Source organism: Clarias gariepinus, chromosome 9 (genome assembly GCF_024256425.1).
Source record: "Clarias gariepinus isolate MV-2021 ecotype Netherlands chromosome 9, CGAR_prim_01v2, whole genome shotgun sequence".
Taxonomy (NCBI): Eukaryota; Metazoa; Chordata; class Actinopteri; order Siluriformes; family Clariidae; genus Clarias; species Clarias gariepinus.
In genome coordinates, this window is record NC_071108.1 from 37427501 (window position 1) to 37455127 (window position 27627).

General features: G+C 41.8%; 4 protein-coding genes across 4 annotated transcripts in view; 3 read left to right on the forward strand and 1 right to left on the reverse strand.

The window, feature by feature from the left end:
* The window catches only part of oxct1a (3-oxoacid CoA transferase 1a), a 26265-nt gene extending 19480 nt beyond the window's left edge, over positions 1-6785 (forward strand). Inside the window, exons 13-17 of the mRNA XM_053504625.1 lie at positions 1116-1191; positions 4151-4240; positions 4351-4431; positions 5938-6039; positions 6147-6785. Coding sequence (XP_053360600.1) covers positions 1116-1191; positions 4151-4240; positions 4351-4431; positions 5938-6039; positions 6147-6182 — 385 coding nt within the window. The 3' untranslated portion in view covers positions 6183-6785. The remainder of the gene's footprint in view (positions 1-1115; positions 1192-4150; positions 4241-4350; positions 4432-5937; positions 6040-6146) is intronic.
* A 1821-nt stretch (positions 6786-8606) lies between these two features.
* plcxd3 (phosphatidylinositol-specific phospholipase C, X domain containing 3) lies at positions 8607-15700 on the forward strand. Its single transcript, XM_053504472.1, has 3 exons — positions 8607-8741; positions 13508-14216; positions 14597-15700. Exons 1-3 carry the CDS (start codon positions 8639-8641, stop codon positions 14754-14756), a joined length of 972 nt encoding a protein of 323 aa, XP_053360447.1. The 5' UTR covers positions 8607-8638; the 3' UTR covers positions 14757-15700.
* Positions 15701-18140: 2440 nt separating this feature from the next.
* Positions 18141-27627, forward strand: part of c7a (complement component 7a) — a 40097-nt gene continuing 30610 nt past the window's right edge. Inside the window, exon 1 of the mRNA XM_053503905.1 lies at positions 18141-18144. The gene's annotated coding sequence lies outside the window, so the exon portion shown is untranslated. The remainder of the gene's footprint in view (positions 18145-27627) is intronic.
* On the reverse strand, positions 25563-27305 carry LOC128530634 (uncharacterized). The gene is made up of 2 exons (XM_053504681.1): positions 26618-27305; positions 25563-26170 (listed from the first exon to the last, which is right to left on the reverse strand). The coding sequence occupies exons 1-2, from the start codon at positions 27303-27305 to the stop codon at positions 25563-25565; spliced, it is 1296 nt and encodes a 431-aa protein (XP_053360656.1).

The following is a 27627-nucleotide window of genomic DNA, read 5'->3' on the forward strand; positions in this document are numbered from 1 at the left end:
CACACACACCAGAGAATTCTTACTGAGGGTTCTAGAGCAGCACTGAGACAATACAGCACTCCGGTACTCTGTACTAGAACTCAGAACATACCACAAGCACAAGCACACAGAAGGGACTAGAACCTAAAACAGGAGCAAAAAATAGAGCCATAAAATCCCACAAGCAACATTTGGGAATTTAAATAAATGTGTTGTGTTTCACTGAATATCCACCAGATGGCGCATGGGAGAACTTTATCTAAAGGCTGGACCAAGTACAACGAAGAATTGTGTACACAGTGGAACCTTGGATTACGAGTAACGCGGCCAAAAGGGGGAGGGGGTGGAAGGGGCGCTGTAAAGGCGAGTGTGTGTGTGTGTGTGTGTGTGTGTGTGTGTGTGTGTAAAGGTTTGAATTTACAGTACTTCTCTTTTTTTTTTTATAAATATTTTGAGACGTGACACATCAGACTGTTCGAACCCCTCGGTGAGGAAATCGATCTTGACCTTTACACACCAGCGGGTCTCCACAGAAAAATGTCTCGGTTCTCATGTCACACTCTAGGAGAGACACGGCCCTGAGCTGCAGCCCCCCCGGCCCCCCCACAGTGGGTTCTGTAATCCTCAGCACGATTTCTAAAGCCCAGGGGCGCCTGCAGGTTCTGGAGTCCAGACTCACTATGGTCTCAGGTTCTCACTCCTGGCGTCTGTCTCCACTCCCCAGTGAACCTCGGTTATCTCCTATCCAGATCCAGACTGCAGGTATAGAGTCTGTTGTGTGATTTTAAGGTGGAGGATCCTTTGAAGTTCTAGGTTCTGGTGGTTCTAGAGTGTTCTGTACACTTTCAGTACTGTTCTACAACCTAGTTTAAGGGGTTTGGGCGGCAGGACCACCGGTACTGTTCTAAGTTCTAACACACTTGTTAGGTTCTAGATTCGTAGCTGCGGGGTTCTGCTGTAGGGTTCTTCAGTGCTGTTTGAGGTTCAGGACAGGTTCAGGTTCTTGGGGTTTTTATGCAGCTCCAGAATCCTGGAGTTCTCCATGTCTCAGTGTATCTGTAGAACATTTAATCAGTTATATGAATGTTAATACAATGTTGTGTGTGTGTGTGTGTGTGTGTGTGTGTGTGTTACAGTGGACATGTTAATCTGACGATGTTGGGAGCGATGCAGGTGTCCAGATACGGAGACTTGGCCAACTGGATGATCCCCGTAAGTCCCCCCCCGTCCCCCCACGCCTCCCAACGTCCCCCCCCCCCCCCCCCCCCCCCCCACGTCTCCCCACACACACACACACACACACACAAAACAAAACATTATAAAACTAAACTCTCATACCCACTCGCACACGTTTTTTTTTAGCCACAGCTCTGTGTGTGTGTGTGTGTGAGAGAGAGAGAAGTGTGTATAATCGTGTGTGTGTGTGTGTGTGTGTGTTTGGATAGTGGAGTTTTTCCAGGGGAAATTTAGAAAAGATTTTTCTCTGCAGGTTGTCGATGGCAACACACACACACACACACACACACACACACACACACACACACGGTGGATATTTATAGCTGTGCTGGCACTGATGGATGTCTCCTCGGCTCCACGCTGCACTGATCGAGCTGCTGAAGGTTATTTATCTCACACACACACACACACACACACACACAGAGGAGCTGTATCTTTTCTCCTCTATCCTGTGTGTGTGTGTGTGTGTGTGTGTGTGTGTGTGTGTGTGTGTGTGTGATGTGCCTCTGCTGCACAGCTCAGGTAACAGATTTAATAGTTACATAAATAAATTAAATAATGAATTATAAATGTTATGTAAAGAATCGTGATCAGGTGACACCGTCACACGGGCATAAAGAGGGCGGAGCCAGGCAGGGCGTGACCACACGTGACCTCACCTATGAACATGTGACTAAGAAATGCCTTTTTGTTTTTTAAACTCCGTGTTAAGGGGTGTGTGTGTGTGATGTATTCAGTGGGCGTGTCTCACAGGAGGTGTGTGTGGAATGAGAGTTAAAGCCCCAGTGCAGGTGGTCCAGATGTTCATCACCTCACCTTCTCTTCTACTGGACTGGAGAACGCTGTAAATGCCTCCTCACCCCGTCGTGGTCACTGCGCTGTGCTACTGCCCCACCCGGGGTGGCACTCTTCCTGCGCCCTGGGGTCACTGCCCCTACCCCCCTACCCCCCTGGGGTCACTGCCCTACACCTCTGTCATGATGGTGCCAGTAACTGAAGTGTTTGAGCTCAGTGACTCTGCAGTGATGATGTTAAACAGAACACTGTGTATGTGTGTGTGTGTGTGAGAGAGAGAGATATTAAATAACCTCTCGCTATCTGTTTCTTTATTGATAGCTCCTCTCCTGACACACACACACACACACACACAGAGCTGAGTCAGATGCTGTTTGTTTCCTCTATTATAAGAGTGAAAGAACTGACCTGTGAGAGAACCTCACTCTCCACTGAGGACCATCTCATGCTTCTGCTCCCCTCCTGTACGTCTCTCAGATCCTCCGTGTGTAAACCTCCTGTAACATCCAGAACTACATCAGTGTGGTCCAATGTTCTGTCATGGTTGTTATGGTTCTAGATGTTCTTGTTATTATTATAAAGATCTCAGCGTGGTTCTCTATTGTAGTGGTGTTGCTGTAGTTGTGGGCTTCGGTTCTCGACCCTTCTGTGTGTTCCTGGGTCACGGTCCACTCTGAGTAGGTGTATGTTGTGGGTGTGTTGGAACGGGTTCTAGTGTCCTCAGTGGACCGGGCCAGGTTCTAGAGTCTTTAACACTATTGTAAATGTGTTTGTGTGTGTGTGTGTGTGTGTGTGTGTGTGTGTGTTTAAAGCATGTGCTACAGGACTGTAATGTGGTATCCACGGTAACCTGCACCAGTGTATAATGTGAGGTTGGTGCAGCAGTGTGTGTGTGTGTGGTTGTGTGTGTGTGTGTTTGTCACTCTGTGATGATGTCATGTTCTGATATCAGTGTTAAACTCGATTCCTCAGACTGACTGCGGCGGGATTTTTTTTTTTTGGGGGGGGGGGGTATTTGTTACTGCCCTCCAGCACTTTCATACGCACCAACCTCCTGACCTTTGGCGGTTGTCTAGGAAACTGCATTAGCGAAGCGATTAGCCTTTGTGTGTGTGTGTGTGTGTGTGTGTGTGTGTGTGTGTGTGTGAGAGGGAGATGGGGACAGCAGAAGAGCGGCTGAGGAAACATTTCAGAATGAAGGGCGATAATTTTGTGGTGTGTTTTTGTCGGGAACGGAGGAGAAGAACGAGTGGAGAGTGGCCGAGGGGAAATATTTGATTTGTTGTCATGGAAACGCTCTCAGCAGCGATCTGCTGTCGGCTGAACTTACAGCGTTTACATTAAAAAGACAAAATCTCTCTCTCTTTCTCTGTGCTTCTGAAATATTCCATTATTCACTTCATTTAGTTTAGTGCATGCGCGCACACACACACACACACACACACACACACACACACACACACACGGGCACACACGTAATTGAAGAAAACATTGCATCATAACCCGCACATCACCGTGCTTTCGAGCTGCAGAAAGCTGATGACATCATTCCTGTCCACAGCACCACCGGGTCACATGACCTCCACGCCCGAGTTCCCCGAGCCGCACCGGAGGAACCGGAGTAAACGGGGTTCTGTTCAGAAACGGCCGACTGAGCCTGTGAGCGCGAGACTCTAAAGTGAAGCGGAAACACTGTGTGTAACACACACTCGTAGAGGAAGTGTTGACAGAGATACCTGAGAGCTCCTCTCTGATACTGTAAACTCTGGAACCTGACAGAACATCATTAGAACCTGGTTCTCTCAGGTAAACACCTGGGCAGGTTAATAATAATAATAATAATAATAATAATGATAATAATTAAACTGCAGTATAATGAGTGGGACGTCACCGCGCACTGCAGGAGAACATCTGCTAATCCTAGCTAGGTGAGACCAGGGTTACCACGGCAACCAGACGTAAACTCAGGAGGTCTCCTCTTCTCCCCTTGGTCCATGCTATTATTAGTCTTCCAGTGTGAGGGCAGTTATTGTGAGTTGAAGACTTTAATAAGGGGCGGGGTTTCAGGTGTATAGTGATAATAAGTCATGTGATGATAAAGTGATAATAATTAATAACTGTGTGTGTGTGTGTGTTTCAGGGTAAGATGGTGAAGGGAATGGGAGGAGCGATGGACCTGGTGGCCAGCGCCGGGACCAAAGTGGTGGTGACGATGGAGCACTCGGCCAAGGTGGGGAAAGGAGGGGGGGTGTCTCCATGGCAACCGGTTACAATCAGCAGATGTTGTTCAGTCGTGTGCTCGTGATTGTTTGTGTGTGTGTGACGTGTCTGTGGTTTCAGGGAGGGAAGCACAAGATCCTGGAGAAGTGCAGTCTGCCCCTGACCGGGAAACAGTGTGTGGACCGCATCATCACTGAGAAGGTGGGGCCTGCTGAGGTCACTTCCTGTTCACTTCCACAAAGACTCAATCAGGCCACGCCCACTCCATGTACCCAGTGCCTCTGGGTACACACATGGGTCCTTATGGGTGACATCATCACTATCCTTTTACGATCCGCGCGGACACACTAGCTAAGCTAGCACGCACGCTACAGCTAACGTTGATATTACCTCTGACGTTACTATGGTAACGGCTTTCTAATATCACGTTCACTGTGTAATTATTACCACTTGCCTTATAAATAACTGTATTGCAGGTTTACACAGTGAAACACACACACACACACACACACACACTAAAACACAGTAGAAGCAGATGAGAAGAGATCTCTGATCATGGAGGAGAGCGGAGACGCTAATCAGATGTGTCTGTCTCTGTGTTTCCTCCAGTCACATCAGGGCTAATAGCATTAGCTGCTCTGCACATGGCCCTGTGTGTGTGTGTGTGTGTGTGTGTGTGTGTGTGTGTGTGTGTCTCCACTGTGCCCTTTGACGCTGATGAATGGGTGGAGTGCTTATTAGCCGCTGATGCTAACAGGAATTGTGGTTGCTAATGGGTGCTTGTGTGTGTGTGTGTGTGTGTGTGTGTGTGTGTGAGACTAATAGGGATTTGATATCTGATTTTTTTTACTGAAATGCCACAGAGTGCACAAACACCACAACACTCACATCAAACCAGTTCAGGAGAGGATTAACACATTAAATCAGGAAGTGTGTAAAGTGTGTATTAGCGTGATGCTAGTGGTAGTCATGGCAACCAAATCTCCTGGTCTGGACCTTGTCCACCAGTCCGGGTGTGTCTCAGCATGGAAATGACATCATCCAGAACAGTTGCCGTGGGTATGAGGACATAGACGTTTTATCTGTCGATGGACGGGTTGAGGAAGACATCAGATGTGAAGGAGGAGGGGCTAAAGCGAGGAGGAACCCAGGTTCAGGAAGTGGGTTTTGAGGTCCTGAGCATTGGAGGAGAGAAAGTGCCAGGGGAATTGGTGGTGCTCCTCATGTGTCCAGCTGACATGCCGAGGTAGGAGCTGTGGGGTGGCATGCAGGCTGGGCATCTCCAAAAGCAAGGGGAGAAGTTAAGCTCCTGTATCTCCTCTGGTTATCCCAACTAAACAGACGCATGCACAAAGAGTTCCAGACAATCCTCTGGAATGTGTTTGAAGGACATCTTGGTGAGCTTCTTGTGTTGTCAGTGGCAGGAGACACAGCAGATCAGAGCCGCTGCTTGGAGTTTGGGTTTGGTGGAGGCTGGTGAGGACAGTGAGGTTCTGTCAGAGTGTTGAGGATCCATGGTGGCACCTGACACTTCCTGAAATCCTGAGTTTACACACCCCTGTAGGAAGTGTGTGTGTGTGTGTGTGCGCGTGTGTTTGCAGTAAGACTCAGGAGCCTTTTTTCTGCCTCCACTCCGCCCACAGCAGACACTTGACCACGCCCCTTCAGTGTTGTTATGTTCTGATCTCTGATGCTTCGTGTTCTCAGGCCGTGTTTGACGTGGATAAGGATAAAGGGCTGACTCTGATCGAGGTGTGGGCGGGGCTTACACCTGACGACATCAGGAAGTCTACAGGAACTGATTTTGAGGTGAGAGATGCATGCTGGGAAATGCAAGACTCCTCCCACACATTAATTTACTTTGGATTGTTTCTATTCTTTCATTTCTGGTCTGTTTCTTTGTTGCCTTTTTTCAGGTTTCTCCTGACCTGAAGCCCATGCAACAGATCTGAAGACACAATTGCACACCTAGCACATTCATACACACACACACACACACACACACACACACACAAAACAATGAACAAAGTGATTTTACAAAAACAATTAATAAAATAAAAGAATAATTATAATTAGAATAGATCTGCAGTAAAATAAGAAACAATTACATGTAGGAAGAGTTTGATAGGGGTGTGTGTGTGTGTGTGTGTGTGAGAGAGAGAGAGAAAGAGAGAGGTATGTATAGTGTGTGTGTGTGTGTGTGTGTGTGTGTGTCGTGTAGTTTGGCTGTAGATCCTAAACGCTGCGTTTTGAACATTTACTGAATCTGAGGAAATAAAACACTGAAGACAAAAAAGTAGAGATGATTAAATCTGTAGTGTTTCAGTCTGTAATAAAATAATGACCTTTATGATGAAGATGATAATAAAGCTGATGAAGATGATGAAGAATGTGATGATGAAGAAGATGAGGTACTGTGATTTTCGGTGTGTGTGTGTGTGTGTGTCGAGTCAGAATCCTGCAGCTCATCACTCAGGTTCTGCTTTAACACACTTCAGTTTTCTAAGAAATGTTACTGATGTTTGTACATAATAAACTGTTTAATGTCCGCACAACTCCATGTGTGATTGATTTTTAAAAAGCATGTGTGATATTGGTGATGGTATTGTGTGATAACTAAAGTATGTGCCCCCCTGACCATCACACCCCTATGTGCTGATGTGTGTCCTGTACCAGATCTGTTCCCCCATGTGTGTACTTTTATCACACACTCCTCTGGGAAGGCTGTACACTAGATGTTGGCATGTATGCGCACGTGTGTGTGTGGATTTGTTTTCTCACACACACACAGCATTGGTAAGCTCAGGTGCTGATGTTGAGGCTCCAGTTCAGCTGATGGTTCAGTGGTGTTGAGTTCAGTCAGGGATCATCTGGTTAAATTGAGGCAGGCTTTAACACTGACTGAAGTACACATCTAATAATCTTAACTTTGTCTTTATTCATTATTTATTCTATCATATGTATATATAAAAGAAAGGTACATTGGGTCAGAACTCACTCTTTTAATATGATCTTTACATGTCATACATTAAAGGAACTGAAACCAGTCTCAGAAAATGTTCTGTCTGTCTTCATCTCTGTCTGTCCATCCAGATTGTGTTACAGCATCAGGACAGAATTTAATAAAACTAATGAAATCTAAATGTGGAGTAAAAGTGATGTTATGAACAGTTATGTGTGGGATTTAATAATCTACTGTAAAATAATCTACTAATGCGCTACTGTCTCAATGTAAACAAACACCTGCACCAATAGATATTAATTAGAAAAGATAAAGTGAATATTTTGACTGGGATTAGTTCATATTTTCACTTTGGCTGAAATAACAGCGCTGAAGTGGTATAAGTGAATTTTAACATGCTGGAGTGGTTTTAAGACAAAACTTCATCTTTATCCTTTGATCTACTTTTTCCATTTCTCATCTGTGATTCACTCTCCGATTACCGAACAGGGAGTGTATTTGTCTGAGCACCAAAGAAGGACAACTTAGTGTAAACAAGGCGTAAGATACTCAACCTTACAGAATGGGATTTCTTTGTATTAATAAGTTAGACAGAGAGTTCTGCTGTACAGAGAGACACACAGACATGGACGTGGGCTTCAGCCTCAAATAATAATCATAATAATCATAATAATATCAATAATAATAATAATAATAATCATAATCATAATAATAATAATAACAATAATAATAATCATAATCATAATAATATCAATAATAATAATAATCATAATCATAATAATAATAATAACAATAATAATAATAATCATAATCATAATAATATCAATAATAATAATAATCATAATCATAATAATAATAATAACAATAATAATAATAATAATAACAATAATAATAATAATCATAATCATAATAATATCAATAATAATAATAATCATAATCATAATAATAATAATAACAATAATAATAATAATCATAATCATAATAATATCAATAATAATAATAATCATAATAATAATAATAATAATAATAACAATAATAATAATAATAATAATAATAACACTGATTATATTAAAGATCAGATTATTATTAGATTTAACATTTTAACTGTTAAAGACGCGGGACGACACCAGTAGTGTGTGTGTGTGTGTGTGTGTGTGTTGCTCTCTCTCTCTCTCTCTCCTCGCTCTGGTCCTGCGCGCTCTCGTGCACGTGCCGGTTGCGCGCGTTATTCCGTCCCCATGCCCTGCGCGCGCGCGTGTGGAGGAGAGACACAGAGGGAGAGTCTCACCTGCAGCCGCTCCGTGTCTCAGTGTGTGTGTGTGTGTGTGTGAGGGTGTGGTGGTGAGGCGGAGACACAGAGAGAGAGAGAGAGAGAGAGAGAGCGGTGCTGAGACAGAGCGCGGAGTGTGTGTGTGTCAGTGTGTGTGTGTGTGTGTGTGTGTCGGCATGGCTGCGTCTCACGGTAAGGGCGAGCTCCGGCACGCGGACTGGATGTCCAACCTCCCCGCCAACCTGCACGCGCTCCCGCTCACCAACCTCGCCATACCGGGTGAGTACACACACACACACACACACACACACAGGATCAGGGCTGGAGGGTGAAGATATACATATATACATACGCGTGTGTGTGTGTGTGTGTGTGTGTGTGTGAAGGAGGAAGAATAGAATAATAGACATGTAGAGCACGTAAGGGGGAAATAAAGATACACACACACACACACACACACACACACACCATCATTAGGATGAAACATGGGGGGGGGTGTATATATATATAACTGTATAGATCCACATCCAAAAACAGAAGCTAGTGATGCACGTGTGTGTGTGTGTGTGTGTGTGTGTGTGTATGGGGGGGTTTGATAAAACCTGATGCGCACTTTTTTTTGAGGAAGCAGCAGCACTTATTTATTTATTTATTTATTTATTTATTGTTATTTCTATCCTTTTTATGACGTCATCCAGATTATAACCACTAAACGTTCTGTTCTTGCAAACAGTCAGCTATATGTAGATGTCAGGGGGGGGGGGGACCAGGTGTGTGTGTGTGTGTGTGTGTGTGTGGTAATCTCAGCAGTAATAAATAATATTAAAGCTGCCAAATCATATGAGATCAAACCTGTTGCTTCAGGGACACGAACCTGAGAGCAGCAACTGTGTGTGTGTGTGTGTGTGTGTGTGTGTGTGTGATGAGCTCATGCAGGAAAAGCAGCAGCTCAGCTCAAATGTCGAAGATCTAATGGTCTTCATCAGGAAAAAACACACTGAGTGGGGTTACTGCTTCTTTTCAGAAGTGTTACTGGAGAAGGCGGAGTGTGTGTGTGTGTGTGTTGCACAGTGTATGTTAAGTTCTAAGTGTTCAGTCTTCAGTGTGATGAACTGGAGGTCTAACCCCCCCAGACTGCGGCTGTGTCCCAAATCGCCGCCTTCTCACACACACACACACACACACACACACACACACACACACACACACACACAGGAACAGAAGTATTACACACTGTTATAAATGATACCTTTAACCCATCAGAGCTCAGGGAGGATCTACTGAGGAACACAAAGAGTCTGAGATCAGAGACGAGACGAGACGAGACGCAGGCTGGCGTTACTGCACCCAAACAAACACACAGGCGTTTACAACAGGAACATCAGATAACTAGTCAGGATCTGGTCAGGTTCAAGTTTAGCCCCGCCCCCAAGCCATGAGGTAATCACTAGGATTTGAATGTTTAGGTTTATTAATAAATGACTAATAATCAGTGCTGATGATTAATGATGATCTGTTCATCAATCATTATTAGTGTATATCACTTACTCACACACACACACACACACACACACTGAGGTATAGATCATTAGATTAATTAACAGATCATTAGCATATTTCTAAACACTGCTAATGTACTGCTGGTGTGTGATTAGTCACTTCAGATACAGTAATAATACTCCCACTTTAACTCATCTACAGTATTAATGAGTGTACTGCAATTACACTTTGATTAGAAATTAAATGATGATCTAATTTTAAAAATAATCATAATAATCATCACACACTGACTTATTATCTCCCTACTTTACTTCAGTTTACATAATTACCACAAAACCTCTCACCTTCAACCTGCAAACACAACTGCAATGAGTTGCATCTACCTGCAGACTTTATTTTACACACAGTGACTTTTAAACTGCAGGTTTCTTTTCTCCTGTGGTGATGCTGATTCCTGCGCTCTGATTGGTCAGAAGGTGTTGATTAATTCTCTGTAACAGCGGCTCTGACAGTAGAGCATGTGACCAGTAATGCGCTGGTTTTAATACCTTGTGGTTTCCATAGTAACGGCTCATTAACAGCGCTCGCTGTACATACAGTGAAATGTTGTTAGAGTGAGTAGAGTGTAAGGAGTCTCCAGTACGAGCGTCCAGAGGTAAAGCTGGGATCTTCAGGACAGAGGAGTGTACACCGCGCCGGGTTTCTCAGTCACATGACCAGCTGAAAGACTTTCCTCTTATTAAGCTGAAGAGAGAGAATAAAGAGAGGGAGAGAGACGAGTGTGTATATCTGCTGTAACGTCAGTGAGAACAGGAACTCACTCGCTCTCAACCGAATCATGGTGTTGGAGCTAAAAAGTGTCTCACCAGGTGAAAAAAGTGAATTTTCATATAACACCATACTGTATGTTCATAATACTTAATACTTCTTATTTCCCGACCCATGCTTGGACAGTTTAGATTTCACATGAAAAGACATAAACCTGAAAAAGTGTATTGTTTTTAAAGTGCTAAACTGTTAAGATGAATTTGACATGGTTATGGACACTACAGATTTATTTATTATTTAGTATTTATCTATTTTTTAAAAATCCTTAATTTTGCACAGAATGCTTAAATTTAATCATGAATTTTCACAGGTCACATGCTTCTATTAGCTTACACCAAGTTTAGTATTAATACTCATAAAGAAATATTAATAACTCGCATTTTAATTAATTATTATTTTAAGTGTCACATATAAAAATCATCTCTCTGAATCGGCTGCAGGTTTTAGGGAAGCGAGATCAGTCCCTTCCAATGTTGCATAAACTTCAGAAGTAGCTTCTTTGGCACATTTCCTTTATCATATGTATAACATAAAAATAATAGGATCAGCCCGAGTACTGTGTTTTGTGCGACTACAGCGTCAGCTCGTCTCTAAACTCCACCCAGCCTGGTGTCTGTTCCTGTAAGAGATACAGAGATTCTTGTAGAGCGCTGGTCTCACACCCAGTCGGTTTTCATCCTCATGCTGTCTGTAATCAGTAATAAACACTGCAGACAGAAAGACCTTCACGTCCACGTGAGCCGTGCAGAAGAGACGTGAGCGGTGTGTGTGAGGGTTAACTCGCCTGCTCCGTCCGAGCGCTGATCCTCTCCTAATCCTGCACTTTCTCTCTGACACTTAGGGGGTTTCTATCCGGCTGCGTCCCATAAACTAGATAAACGTGATGATTAAATGACTGGAAGATGAGATTTGCACAGTCATGATGATGAAACGTCTCCTCTGAGTCGTTTGGTGCCTCGTCTTTAGCTGCTGGATACGAAACACCAGGTTTAGATGGAGTCAGTCGTAAAAAAAAATATTCAGTTTCCAAAATATATTATTTACATGACAGTCGCATCACATGAACATTTGGATTTCTAAATAGTTTGGGGTAAATTAGCCCATGTGTTGTTTTTCTTTGCATGAAATTAGAGTTTAGTTCGGCTGTTTAATAATCATCAGCTCTCCAGGGGTCTGATTCAGGGTTCATTTCAGCCGCAGATAAATTAGTGTTATTGTTAGAATAATCAGTATAAGACACGGTGAGAAGCGGGAACATGACACACTTACTGCCTTTAGACTAAATCATCATCATGTTATGTAATATTTTAAGCACATTGTGTTCATGTATACAGCCGAGGTTTAGTGTATGAATGAGTGGAAATGGAAAGAGATTAAAAACTTATAAATAAAATGTGGGTGGAAATGTGATTAGGGAATAGAATTAAATATCTGGGTTTTCAAAAAATCTCGAGATAATGCCGATGTTAGGTTCAGGTTAGGACTCTTCAGTTCTGTACGGACCTACACAACAGGATTAGTGGCTGGAGATGGGGTTAGAACTCAAGTTGTGAGTTAGCAGATGGCCCTTAAAGAAGGTCAGGTGAGCATACAGGAACTAAGGGTGGGGATTAATGTAGGATTACAGGGTATTGTAAGGACTAGAGCTATGCTGCTGCTTGTGCAGTGTTAAGGGTAGAGCTAGGCTTAGGTTAACGGTTAAATGTTGGATAGAGTACTAAAGGAAACCTTGAGGAAAATGCAGGTCTGTGTTGAAGTTATGGGGAAAGTGTCCAGGGATTATGGTGAGAAGTGGAGGCTCTAAGCACCTAAAGGAACAGGGAGAGTTAGCGACGGGTTAGAAAGGATCAGAGAGGGAGCGGAATAGGGCGAGGTTATGTTCTCATGAAGACGGCATGAAATACAAACATACAGTAGGAATGAGTTTCACTGCAAAACACAATAAATGACATTTTCAGGCTTTCACTCGATCTGGGAAATGATTTCGCTCAGTGACGCAGCTGTCTGTAGCCAAACAAACATACCTGCGATTTATATTTAGATAGCTCTTTTATTTAGAACATTTAAAACTTATGTTGTTTTGGGAAACGAACAGTGAACAACTCAGTCCTTTCTGTCATGTGATCAGTGAAAAAAAACTACATGACCTGAAAAGTCGTTCATGAAAAGCCATGAAGGAATTGAAAAGAAAAACAAAATGAAAATTAAAGAAAATATAATGTTCTGTTAGTGCCGTTACAGTTTCCTCCGAAGTCACTGGCTATTGTACATATTGTGTGATCGAGTCATCACATACCACGTTATAGAGGATACTAAGGACAACAATGCTGATGATTCTGTTAAATCAACTTCAACTTTCAACTTTACTGGGTTACTGATTGGAACTCTGACCAAACTGTGCAAAACAATACAAAAGTACATGTAAGAATTAAACAGGAGAATTTTAACTATTTTGCTTTTTGTTTCTTTTAACATGCTACACCATACACTAAATATTCTCAGTTTGTAATACGTCTTGTTTCTTTTGCAGAAGCTTTTTCCCCAAAATGCCAGAATGGATTTAGCTTGTTCTGTAGCCAAACCCAGTAAGGTTGGGACTAAAACCTACTGTTCGGGCCAAGATGATAGATACTGTTATGGGTTTTAGTGGGGTGATTTTTGTTCATGAGCAGAGAAACTAAACATATCCAGATGTTAATGCTTCTTGTCTCCTGCAGGATCCCATGATTCCTTCAGCTTCTACATTGACGAAGCATCTCCTGTTGGACCAGAACAACCTGAAACAGTACAGAATTTTGTCTCAGTTTTTGGAGCTGTGGCTAAAAAATTGATGAGGAAATGGCTCGCAACGCAAACCATGAACTTTTCTAGCCAGTTAGAGGCCGGGATTAGATTTTTTGACCTTCGCATCTCCACCAAACCTCGAGATCCTGAAAATGAGCTGTACTTCGCTCATGGCCTCTTCAGCGCCACCGTACGCGAAGGCTTGGAGCAGATCAATGCTTTTCTTTCCTCCCATGCTCGAGAAATTGTCTTTCTGGACTTTAATCATTTTTATGGTGTGCAGAACCTGCATCATGAAAAGTTGGTCCAGATGCTGCGTACCGTTTTTGGAGATCGTCTCTGTCCTGTGGTTTTTGCTGAAGAAGTGAGTCTGAAGTATTTATGGGAGAAGGAGTACCAGGTGTTGGTGTTTTACCACAGCCCGATGGCCCTGGAGGTACCATTTCTGTGGCCGGGTCAGATGATGCCATCTCCATGGGCCAACACCACCGACCCAGAAAAACTCATTCAGTTCCTCCAGACCTCAGTGACCGAGCGCAGACGGAAAGGAACGTTTTTTGTTTCCCAGGTGGTTCTGACACCCAAAGCAAGCACCGTGATGAAAGGAGTTACCAGTGGACTTAGAGAGACCATCACAGAGAGGTAGGCACCCACAATGCATCTGGGTTTGCTGTGAAATGTTGACTTGGATGCAAAGGTCTTTACCAGTTTAGAGATTATGTGCTACTAACCAGGACTGACCCCTAACTAATACTACTACCCTACTACCCATGACTGATCCTAAACAAAGTCTACTACTTTGTGGCTAGACTCTCACCAAGACTGCCATCCCACTGACCTTGACTGACCCCTAATCAAGACTGCTACCTCACTAACCAAGACTGATCTCTAACAAGGACAGGTAGCTCATAACCCAAGACTCTCCCCCCCCCACACAGCAAGACTGACCCCTAACCATTACTGCTCCTCGGTAAGCAAAGCCTTCCAGCCCTCCTGCTGATTTCTTTGTGTTTTTTTTACAGAGCTCTTCCAGGGATGATGCAATGGATTCGTTCCCAGCGTCCGGGAGAAAATGGTGTTAACATTATCACGGCTGATTTTGTGGAGCTTGGCGATTTTATAAGCGCTGTTATTACTCTTAATTATTATCTGGGTGAGGATGATGAAGAAGACGCCACCTGAACCCCTGCGTCAAACTGCACTCATTGATTTCTTGTGCTAGTTTTAAGTTTTGAAAAATCGCCTTCCTCTCTGGTTTTAGGGCTAACGAAACAAATTAAGGGCATGAATTATCGAAATTCAGAAGGCAGGAGTAGTGTGTGTATGTTTTAGGCATGTATCGTTTATTCGATAGCATTTAAGTTCCATGACATGTTCTTATATTTCACACCCAGAATATTGGTATCTTAAAGACATTGAAATAGTATAACTGTCCAGGAGGAACGTGGCCTTGGTAAAGGAGATAAAGACTGTCTCTTTTGGAACAGAGAGTACGGAAGGTCATTAAAGTATTTTGGATAGATTTGGAGCATTGTCTCGTTTCCTCTCTGAGAAGATAATCATTACATTGTATTTCTTGGACGAGGTGGCAGATCAGACTCCATCAAGGCTCTAAATCATTTTTTAGTCATTAGTTATGTTGTAATAAAAAATAATAATAATATTGTGATATGAGTCCATAATATCAGCAAATGGTTACCGTGTGTCTGACACGATGGTGAACCATTATTTTACGTACTCTTCTCCGCATTCCGTCTGCAGCATTAATAAACTGTGCATTCGCTTCTAATCAGTAACATATTACCGCATTTCATGGTGAATAAGTGTTGTTTGTATGGTGAATTTGATGGTAGTAGGTTTAACTGCTGTAGTGTTGGTAATTTGTATGAGTGTTCAAAATGATCTGTCATGCCAAAAAAAAAGAAAGAAAAATCATTAAGTTGTACTTGAGTATTAAGTGTTTGATGATATGATCATTCCCGGTATTACCTTAATGACTTCAGCACATCATGCTATCTGGTTTCTGATATTTTATTTATATCTCATTTGACATGATTTTTTTTTTAAAAAAAAGATTGTAAAATATTTTACGGAACGTTGTTTACCTGGAGATGTTTGGATTTTTTGTGGTCTGATTGGATTTTTTGTGGTCTGATGTCATTACTTTATTTATCCTTTTATCATAGTATTGACAATATCACCTATTTTGAGGTTTTATTATCACAGTGTGATAACGCTAAAAAATATTACTAAAATGATTTATTTGTACAGTTTTATATTTAATTTCATACTTGATAAATGACTATGTCCCAGTTAGTATCAATTTCCTGCATTTTAGATGCGTGACTGAAACATTGGTGTTTGCGGAATTACTCCAGTGCCCGACCCCTAACTAAAACTCCCACCTCAACCAAAACTGCCAAAGTGCTAGTCACCTAACCAACCTTCCTTTAACCAAGACTGCTAGTCCTTTCATCTAGATTGCTACTACTTAACTGAAACTGCCACCCCTGACCAAAATGAGTAATACCTAACCACATAGTCTAGACTGCTAGTCCCCTAACCCAGACTGCTGACTAGCGGTCCCCCACAACCCAGACAGAGCCTCTTAATCAAGTCTTCTGTCCCACTAACCAAGACTACTAGTGAACTAGTACTTGAACAAGACCTTAGGACTACCACCCTCTAATCTAGACTACACTCAACTCCTCTTAACTCGAAGAACTTATCCTTTCTTGTTATTTAAGAAGGAATGATGGACATAAGGTGTATCTGTAGTTTGTGTCTTAACGTCTGTTTTATTATGGAGTTCTCAGTAAGACCAAAGTGCTGAAGATTATTTTGCCTTTATTTCCTGTAATTACTTCATTTTCACATGGAATTGCTTTTAAAAGTGTTTAATGCAACTCGGTATTTAACATCTGTGCAGAAATATTGATGACGAACTCTCCCTGTCAGTTGTAATGACAATCACTCCAGATGTCAGTGTGGACGGATCGTCAGGTGTTGTTTGAGTGTTCCTGCATGTTACTGCTGAAGTCCAAATTTTACACTTATTTGTAAAACTTGTTGAATTGTTCAGTGTTTAAATGCAACTTCAGAAAAAATAGTAATTGAACTGTAAATAAATATAAATGTAAATAAAGCAGTTCTGTGGCTGTTTTGTGGTTCATTTCGCTTGTTAACACTTTAAGACGGTTTGTTTTTGTGTCTGTTTCCCGTTATATATATTAGACTGTTAGATTGACAAACATTTTTTTATTTTAGACATAAATGTCAAACTGTACAAAGAAAGATTAGCACATGCCGTCCCTCTGGGTTTGCAAGGAAAAAAAATTTAAAATAAAAGTGCTGAACAACAACTTATTGGGTTCTATTTAAATGCAAATAAAACTTTATTTAAATAAACACCAGCAGCTTTCTGAGTCGTGCTCGTGGTCGTGCCGATTTGCTTCCTTTCTGACGCACATAATAGTCCATCATGGACTCATGACACGTTTCCTTGAATTACAGCAATTCGGCTCTGGCAGACGCGCGGCTGAAGTGCAGCTGTATTACGCCTTTCGGCTGCCAGTTCTGTTTTTGTTAAAGCTTCACATTCGAGCTCGGATTACACGCGAAGGCTGTTTCGAAGCCTGACGGAGAAGCACTGAAGAGCTGATGGAGATGAATGTTATTAAACGTGTATTCTTCTAACAGTATAAGAAATCCACTGTTTGTAATTCATCCAAGATCTCCGTGTTTATTCCAGCACATGACCTGCACGCAGATTCACATTAAACGTCATTAAACACTGCGTCCTCTAGAGCCGTCCTCCCTAACCCCTAACCCCTAGGCCCTCAGCGGAGATAATAGGCGGCGTTACACTCGGTCCCTCTAAATCAGAACATAGAGAACAGTTTTGCCCCGCCCACCCCAGAGACCTCATAAACTCAAACCGTCCAATCATATAAAGTCACCAACACTTGGGTTAATCTTCAAATCACTGATCATCCACCTGATCTGGGTTCATGCAGGTGCAGAAGATCTCATAGTGGAACCATAAGCTGAGCTAAACTCTCACTCTAGTTCTCTACAGCTCTCAGGATAATAATAATAATAATAATAATAATAATACTGTACGCATTTAAACAAAACAGTGACAAACTCACTGTGCAAAGACAGAACAAGAATAAAACATTTAAAATCCCACGCAGTTCTGGGAGAGAGAGAGACAGACAGAGAGAGAGACAGAGAGGGAGGACAGCTGAATAAGACAGTGGACAGTTTGGACAGATTTAACCCGAGTCCCTTTGGACTAATAAGGATTCACTCTGTATTTAAACTTCAAGTGCAAATCAAAGAAAATAAAAGTGGCAGTGATCATGATGATGATGATTATGACACTGTGTGTGTACGTGTGTGTGTGTGTGTGTGTGTGTGTGTGTGTGTGTCAGAGTCAGCTGTTAATAACAGCTTGACAGTAAGCGCTTCACTGGGAAACTCAATTATGTTTTAATTATTCAAATGAGCTCCTACGAGGAAGCGCCTGTGTGAAAATGCAGATTAGCCCATGTGAACCGGACACACACACACACACACACACACACACACACACTTCAGCATGGATCTTTGTCTCCATCATGCGTTGAACTGAATTTCATGTGGTTTTTTTTCTTATGCTTTTATTGAGGTTTTTCCGTAAGTCGTCCTAAAACCCTCTTAAACGGATCTCTGCAGCATCGCGACCAGCAGCTTTACAACAGTCATAACTGCTGTGTTTAACACAGATGTGTGCAGATGTTCATTTACTCTCAGTTTCACTTTGTCTCTAAAGTCTGAGTTTTTTTTCCTCAGCTTTGCAGCTGTGTGTTGTTTCTGTTCATCCTGGGACTGTAAGTACAAAACCTTTTCATGTCGAACCTCACTCTGATTGGCTGAGAAGGAACAGAAGGAAATTCTATAATGGTGTAAACAACAGTCTGAAAACAAAACGCTGATTTTTTAAACACACAGCTCCCTCTCACACGCTTGTGTACGTCACAGTAGAATTATTAGTGTTTTCTTAGAGAAGGGGTGGGGTATACAGCATGGGGGCGTGGTCTAATGGTCATATTCTTACAGTCTGGATTTCTTTATCCCTCTGATACCTCAAGTTTTTATTTGTTTGTTTTATTCATAGTGCTACTTTTTCTATAAATGTAACGACTCGGGGTTAATGAGAGGCAGATCCACAGGACACTGCACCACGCTGTTCTGAACAGGCCAGTCCGCGGCCAACCTCATACACGCTTGCTAGGCTATCAGGAGAAACGTGCAAACAGCAGGTAACACCAGGTCTGAAATCCAGTCACTTCGGTAACAGGGGTCAAAGTTCAAGCTAAAGACAAAGTCAAAGACAAAGTCCAGACTGAAGACAAGGCAAAGTGCCGAAAAAAAGCCAAAGAAAAGTCTCTGATAAACTTAACAAAGTATTAAAAAGCAATGCTCCAAAGCAATGGATGTAGTGAACCACAGATGGGGGTCACTCCTGGAGGGGGTGATAAATACCGATCTGAAAATGAAGACCCAACCATGTAGGGCTCTTCCTGCCGTCCAGCCATTCTGGTTTTGGGCTTAGAGGGCCCATCAACTCAGGAGCCCCAGGCAATTTCACTGACCCAAATGCCCATCCTGGTGGCATCCCTGAGTTGCCAGACATAATGCAGCAGATGGACCCAGTTGTGCTATGGCTCAGGCAATACACCGAGCAGATTTTGTTTCTGGCAAACCTTCCCAAAGCCCTTCTGGTCCTGCAATTTACCTTTCCCCAGGATCAGTCCAAACCAGGGGCAGTTCATGCTCCTTATACTCCACAGAACAATGGAATGGTTTTTCAACAATCCTGAAGGAGTTCTCGGAAGTGCTGAGTACCTGATGGCTGTTTTTCCTTTACTCTCCAGTCCAACTCATCCCACGGCACAAGGCACACCTGTGAACTGAAAACCAATCCAGGTTACTGAGAATGTCATGAGAGAATGCCCTGAGTGTGCCAAGCTGGCATCAAAGCTAAATGTAGCTACTTTGAACAATCTAAAACCATATTTTGGGCTGTTTATCACTTTGAAACAATTATGTTTACTACATAATTCCAAACATGTTTTGTATTTATTATTATTACTTTTAACATGTACAATGTTAAAAGTAATAATAATAAATACAAATCACTGAAGGAGAAGGTACGTCCAAACATATGACTGGTACTGGACCTCTGCTGCAGTGGAGAAGTTCATTTAGAGTCACCAGCCTCAGAAATCACCAATTAACAACCAGCACCTCAGATTAGAGCCGTTATGAAGATTTACAGAGCAGAAGGAGCAGATAAACATCTCAATATCAACTGTTAAAAGTGGCTCAGGTCCAGAACCAGCTGCCACAGTACCTCCCCATCTCAGAGGAGTTCTGGCGAGCTTCATCCTCACTCCCTGTAGTGTACAACTACGCCGCCTACCGCCATCTGCTGGAGCGCTTCGGGACACAGTACATATTTATTATTTATTTATTTCATTTATTTAATTTTTATAATGATCTGGTAGATATATTGAACTGAATATATTTTACCATGCTAAGGTCCCATGGTGTGCAGTCTGCCCCTAATCTTAAATCCTAAACTTTATACCCTAATCTCTACATTAGTCAAAAGAGCTTCACCACCTCATCCCCTATTCCCTACACCCTAGCTCCTATTCCTTATCCTATTCCCTACACTCTAACCCCAGTCCCTACACCATATTCCCTACCCCTACACCCTAATCCCTACATCCTATTTCTTACACCCTAAGCCTTACATCCTAATCCTTACACACTAATACCTACACCCTAATCCTTACACAATAATCCTAATAAAGGTAAGTGTTCATGACACCATAAGAAAGGGGCTCTGGGCAAAAATGCTTAGCATGGCAGAGTTTCAAAGGCAAAAACCACTGCTAAGCAAAAAGAACATAAAGGCTCTTTTTTTCCAGAAAACATCTTGATGATTCCCAAGACTTTTGGGAAAATACTTTGTGGACGGGCGAGACAACTGTTGAACTTTTTGGAAAGTGTGTGTCCCATTGTGTGGCGTAAAGGTAACTCTGCATTTCAGAAAAAGAACATCATACTGTACCAACAGTAAAATATGCTGGTGGTAGTGTGATGGTCTGGGGTTGTTTTGCTGCTTCAGGACCTGGAAGGCTTGCTGTGATAAATGAAACCATGAATTCTGCTGTGTACCATAATATCCTGAAGGAGAATGTCCGGCCATCTGTTTGTGACCTCAAGGTGTAGCAAACTTGGGATCTGCAGCAGGACAATGACCCAAAGCACACCAGCAAGTCCACTTATGAATGGGTGAAGAAAAACAAAATGAAGACTTTGGAGTGTCCTAGTCAAAGTCCTGACCTGAATCCAATTGAGATGCTGTTGCATGACCTTAAAAAGGCGGTTCATGCTCGAAAACCCTCCAATATAGCTGAATTACAACAATTCTGCAAGGATGAGTCTGCCAATGTTCCTCCACAGCGCTGTAACAGACTCATTGCAAGTTATTAAAAACACTACATTGCAGTTGGTGCAGCTAAAGGTGGCCCAACCAGTTATTAGGTTTAGGGGGCAAACACTTTCACACAGGGCTATGTAGTTTTGAATTTTGTTTTCACTTAATGATAGAAACCTTCTTTTAAAAAACTGCATGATGTTTATACTTTGACTAATATTTAAATTTGTTTGATGATCTGAAACATTAAAGTATGACAAACATGCAAATAAATCAGTAAAGGTGCAAAAACTTTCACATAACTGTAGGTTGTTCTCCAGCGCATCACCTTGCCTTACAATGGAGATGAGGATGATCTGGCAGTAGATCTGGAGTCAGTGCTCGCCTATCTCCATTTGAGTTTTAGATCAATAGATATACTTTTTTGATCCTGTGAGGGGAATTATTGTCATTTCATCCAGGCATCAATAGTCTTCTGCACATCACGTTTTCCCTCTTTCTTCACTTGTCAGTTGGTCTTGTGCTACTGGCAGAGGTCTTAGCCTGTGTCTCCTCCAAACTGCGAGAAAGTAAGGGAGAAATAAGCATGAAATTAACTGAAGGTTACAACCAAAATAAAATTGTTGAGAAGATACTTCACAAATTAAATTTATTCCAGAATCCACATTTTGTCACAGCAAGCACAGGTTACCTGACATTGCCTATGTGGATCAGTGCAATGAATTTTTGTTCTATTTAGTAATATATAATATAGTTATATCATTATTATATAATATAATAAGTAATATATCCGGAAGCAACAATAAGCGGGCCCAAGCACCCTGTGCCTACCCGGGCAAAGCTATGATGTCAATCAATGTGATGTCTCTGAACGTGACGTCACTTAATATGATGTTCCACAGAAGGTTCCTAACCACTTTTTGGTGTATGTTTAAGGCATCGTCACAGCTGATGTTTAACATCCTCAATGTCTTTAGATCACATAGACCCGGTTCGGTGTCGATTGCATAATTCACTTGGAAGAGTGTATTGAATTCCTTCAGGTGTGTTTTGGCAGACTAACTGACTTCCTGTTGAGTTGAGCCCATGACATGCAATGTGAAATTAGTTTCATGCTTGCGTGCATTTGTGCATTTGTGTATGACCTATGCAGCAAAATCCAACTGTTTGGATTGGCAGCCAGATCAAAGCAACATAAGATGGTGCGAACAATCCATTTCCTTGTGCGGCTTGACATCGGATAGAAGCTGATCATGTGGTCCAGTCCGCCTCTGTAAGCACTGTTACAACAACAGGTATAGATGCAGTAACATGGCGCTTGACATTTGTTGACCATCTTGGGCAGATATCCTGAGGCTCTATTCCATGGATGGAAGATGCCAAAGGACCTTTCTTGTTGTTCAGCCATTTTCTTATAGCAATCTCTGAGGGTTTCCTGACTATCATCTCTAATGCGCCTTTCTCCTGTTGCTGGAGCTCAGTGTCACTGGACATTTAAGATTTACAGATGTAAAAAAGATGAAGATTCGATAGTCCCTGTTGCCAGGAGAGCGTTTTCCTGTAAGCGATCCAGCACTTTGATAGAAGTGAAATACCGGTGTGGGTAAAGCTGGGATCCTCCTGGCAGTGACCCTGTCATGCAAACAACAGCATTTCCTCCAATCCCCACCTGCTTGTCTTGAAATGTGTTTTCACCAAACCACTGGGACTGGCAAACACAAAGGCCCTGCGACCTGTGAGATTTGGTTTCCCAGGCTCACATTGGCACACAGGACACTGACCTGTAAAAGGAATCATTTACTCATCTTTGCCAGCTTTGAGGGATCTTGATCAATTGAGGCAGCCTTGTTGACTGTTGGTCTCTGTTGAAAAGAGACCTGACCTTCCAAAGAGCTTCCTCGTTTTTTGGTCATTTGATGGACTGGCAAAGTTTTAAAAAATCTGTCCCTGGTTATCACATTGGCAGTAATGGGCACCATTTTCTTTCCTGCCCAATACATATGAAGCTTAGGGTATTTGAGACAGGGTTGAAAATGGAAAAAACTAGTCCCACTGTCCCCTACAGGGGACAAATGTGTATAAAATGTGTATTTTAAAAGGCTTAAAATTAACATGCCCTTATAAAATTGTAATATAATGTAGTTAAAATCTTCACAAATAAAAAAGAATATTATAAGAAAAAATAACTACATGCTGTATTTAAAAGATTTGATCACTTAAACCCCTCACTGAATGTGCTTGCTGCAATCGCTGCCAATGTAGAAAGACAGAACATGTGATCTGTTGGCCACACCCCCACTTATGTGACATCAACGGAAAGCCCAGTATGTAATCTTTCCAGTACATTATGACCCAAACACACTGCATGCATGGGGTTTGAAATAAAGACCACAGTATCATGTTCCCCACGGAGGACAACAATGAATTGCTGGGTCTCAGGAGGATACAGCAATATTAAAAGTAGTTGCAACTACACCAAGTGTAAGCTACACTAGGAATGATATTATTATTATGATATATGATATGATGATGATATAATTATCACAAAATACCAAAATACACAAACAAATTGGAGCTGGAGCTTATCAGGATGTGCAGACTATGAAAAAAAAGATGGCGGGATAAATATCCCAGCAAGAGTCACCCCAAACACACGTGAATCACACACACGCACACACACACACACACACACACACACACAATTCACTGTGACAATCAGCACGAAGGGGTGACCAACACGCACATGAAGAAGAGAAACCACCCCCAGCACGTCACACTACCACATTTAGCTCACAGCTCTACAAGGTTAGAAGATCTTCTTTGATGTAAAACACACACAACCACAAAATAGTAGGAAAAGAGAGGGAGAGAGAACAGATGAAAAACATCAGATACGAGAAAGTGCATGCGAAGCAACAATATGGCAAAGGACCAAACCAGCGCAGCAGCATTCATGCAGCACAGCAGTGAGGCGAGGTGCATAGAGTTTACTGTATCTATCCAGTAACAGTAAAGCAAAACATATGTACGGCAAAACAGCGGTGAAGCAAAAGCAGCAGCAGACTTTCCCCCTACCTTTATAACAGCCCACACGCAAGCGGATTGGCTAGCGTCTGGAACGATGTCTCGGACACTGGCCAGGTGACCTTGGAAGTCCTCTAACCAAGGACATGGCAGTATAAATAAAACAATCCCCGCGCAGCCTGAATATCCGCCAGAAGGCACATGGAAGGACTTTATAAAGGACATGGCATTGCCTCAGTTTAAATGATCTTAAATTAAATTAAATTAATTTAATTACCTGATAGTAGGCTAACTTATAATCTCATAGTGTTAACTATCGCGAATGTCCTGATTTGTGAATGTCAACATATCTTATTTAAAATGTAAAAATGTGTCGCCATCATCAGAAGACATGAATGAACTATATATTTTATTATACTGTACTGTATATTATTATAATATAATTTATATATATATATAAAATACACAATATACAGTATATAAATACACACATGAGAAGAAGGAGGCCACAGAGGCTGAAACATGTTGGCTGGTTTTTAATGAATAGCCAAGTTTGAATAAAGGCTTTTTAAACTTAGATTCCTTGTGAGTGCCTCAGAACTACTGTTTTATTTGGGAAACATTTTGGATCTCCAAGCTGAAGAGCACCAGAGGACTACACCTCTCAACACTCCTAGTAACTGGTCTGTGGATTCATGACTTAATGTTCCATAAAACGTCTGTGTGTACATGTGAAATAAGAATAAAAATACATGTTCAAATTTACCACAGCGTATCTTGAATAAAATAAATGAACAAACAATGCGGTTTAATACAAAATAAATATTTATTTAAATAATGCTGACACAGTAACACAATAAAAATAAATAATGTCAAACCCTGACAACTCCTTAGACATTTATTAACATAAATCAATGGGAGACAACAATGTAAAACTGAAAAATAAATAAATAAAATAAATAAAAGTGTCCAGCAACATTGTCATTAACTTTAACTGAAGGGAATTTAACTTCACTGGATAACCATTTTTAACAAGTTAACATCTGTATTTGAATTATCCATTCCCCAAAAACAATCAACAGAGTTTATTTTTTCCTTTCTGCAAGCTTCTCGTCAATCTGTTTTCCACTTTTCTGCAGAGATCCTTTCTTTTCTTTTGTAGCCTTTTCAGCGTATTCATCTGCTGATTTCTCAAGAGCACAAATGTCTGCCTCCATTCTAGCCCTCTTCTTTTTCAAATCCTCTAGATCATCTGTGAGGGCCTTCCTCTTCAAGTCAACAGCTTGCTGTTCTTTCTTTTTCTTCTCCTCTTCCAATCAGCCATGGTATTTCTGCCTGGCTCCTGCAGCCGAAAGAAGCAGCTCTTTTGTGATCTTTACCTTGGTTCTGCCCCCTACAGATCTGACATGGTCAACAATGAGCCTCTGAGCCACCAGAGACCTCTCCCTCTGATTCTCAACGATTACCTCTTAGTTGATGGAAAAGCCTCTTTCCACACTGGCCTGTCCATGTGACAAGACAAGCAGAATCTTCACAACATCCCACACTTTGGAAAATGATGGTTTTGTCCCCATTGTCTCATGCAACAGGGTGTCCACTCGAGTGTTGTTCGGGTCAAATTCCCTGAACTTAGCCTGAAGAGCAGCCAAATCACAAAACTCCCTAAACTCTCGAAGGATGTCATCACACATAACCTCATTTACATGTTTAGCTTCTACAAGTATGTGCAGCATTCTTCTCATTTGACTTGCGCACAGTTCTTTACATTCAGCCATACGTCTCGGGTCAAGGCACTGCATGCTTCTCACTAATGTGTGATGCACTGGAGCCTTTTTCAGCAACTTCTCAAGGAGTGCAATCAAGAGTTTCTTGCAGTCCATCCTAATCTCTAGTCTCTGCCTTTCAGAAATGTTTTTGGAAGACTTGAGTTGGTTGAGAGTGACTTGTGCTGCAAATCCAATATCAACCTGAGAACTATCCTTGTGCAGACTGCTGTCCTGAAAAGGGACCTGAAGAAGCTTAAGTGTAGATGTGGCCTCTTGCAAGTGCTTTTCTTTCAGAAATCGTCCCATGAGGCCTGCAAAAAAAGTTTTTAAAATTAATTAGGGTTTTATTCTGCAGTTTGATCACTTAATTTGCAAATTTACATCTCTATGACAGAGATTTAAATCTCTATGACAGAGTATTTAATGTCATTTCTGCTGTTATAAGGGAAAAGCGACAAAAAAAATAGCACTTTGCCAGTAGGTGTCGCTCAATATAAAAAAAAAACTTCTCTAGACTTTGCATTTAATTCATTCCATTGTCGCGTGTCTCGCATTTCGAAACACAAAAACTTAAAAAAAAAATATATATATATTTTTTTTTAACGTACTTAAACTTATGCAATATCTTGCTCTAGATAAGTTGCAAAATGAAAAAAATGACAGAAAAAATGTCATTTAATATATTTGCATGCATTTCTAATTACTGCAATGTGTACAATAAAACATTAGCAAATCACACAATCCATGTTTATCCTCACCTTTGATCAGTTTGTACATGTCATCAGAAAGGAACGGCAGCATGGGCTGGTCTGACTGATACATGGTGAGGAAGGGGCCGATTTCTCTCGCAATGCTGTTAAATATCTCCACTTTCACTGGAAATAGAGGATCAGCACATGGCATCTTCACCTCATCAAACGACTTCACTTTGGGATTCTGAAGTTCACCTCTCTCTACCATGTCGATGTATTTTTTCACATGTGGCCAGAGCAGCAATCCTCTTTCTGACACATTCACATTTTCAATCCACCGATGGTTGCAAAACTTGAGCATGGGAGTGTCACATCCGGTTGCTGTCACAAAATCTTCGTGACGAGCGGGGCAATCATGAAACAGCCAATACAGGCTAGAGAGTCCGTGTTCGACTTCCCATCCAGCGGATTTACATCCATGTCTGAACGCATTGTGTAGTATGTGCAACCCGCACGAACCTATGTTGATTAGTGACTTTCCCACATCATTCTGCACTTGCTTCTGGAGAGTTTCAAATACTTTCCAATTTACGTTCGGCCTGTCTATTGAGATTTGGACAAGATTCTTGATTCCGGTCTCAGAAAGCAAGTTGCTGATTTTTTCAACGATGTCTTGAGCTGATGAATGGCCCATAAACTCTGAGCCGATGTATTTAGTCTTTACCTCGGACCCGTCCCATAGCCTGACATGCATGTCTAACTGTTTAGCTTGTAAGTAGTGATTCAGGCTTTCATCAAATAACATGACATATACTCGTTGCTTTGATACACTAGCCAAAGTCAGTTTCTTAAAATAAGGAGCCAGTCCAAAATTACACATATATGAGCACTTGCGTTGAAATCTTGCAGCTATCTGATTGTCGGGGAACATGACCGGAAAAAGCTGGCTTATGTCTTCACAAGACTTGTAAGTATAGTGAGAATTAGCCACTTTTAGCGCCCACAGTACCTCTGCAGTGAGGGTTTCGTTTCTGGACACAGCACTCAAAATGGTCCCTTGCTTTGTGGTGGAGGAG

Excerpts from the sequence above, each read along its gene's own strand:
- plcxd3 (XM_053504472.1), top strand. The coding sequence starts at position 8,639 with ATGGCTGCGTCTCACGGTAAGGGCGAGCTCCGGCACGCGGACTGGATG. Across the intron at positions 8,742-13,507 it reads CACCAACCTCGCCATACCGG|GATCCCATGATTCCTTCAGC; the intron begins GTGAGTACACAC and ends TGTCTCCTGCAG. Across the intron at positions 14,217-14,596 it reads AGAGAGACCATCACAGAGAG|AGCTCTTCCAGGGATGATGC; the intron begins GTAGGCACCCAC and ends TTTTTTTTACAG.
- LOC128530634 (XM_053504681.1), bottom strand. The coding sequence starts at position 27,305 with ATGCATGTCAGGCTATGGGACGGGTCCGAGGTAAAGACTAAATACATC. Across the intron at positions 26,171-26,617 it reads CATGTACAAACTGATCAAAG|GCCTCATGGGACGATTTCTG; the intron begins GTGAGGATAAAC and ends CTTTTTTTGCAG.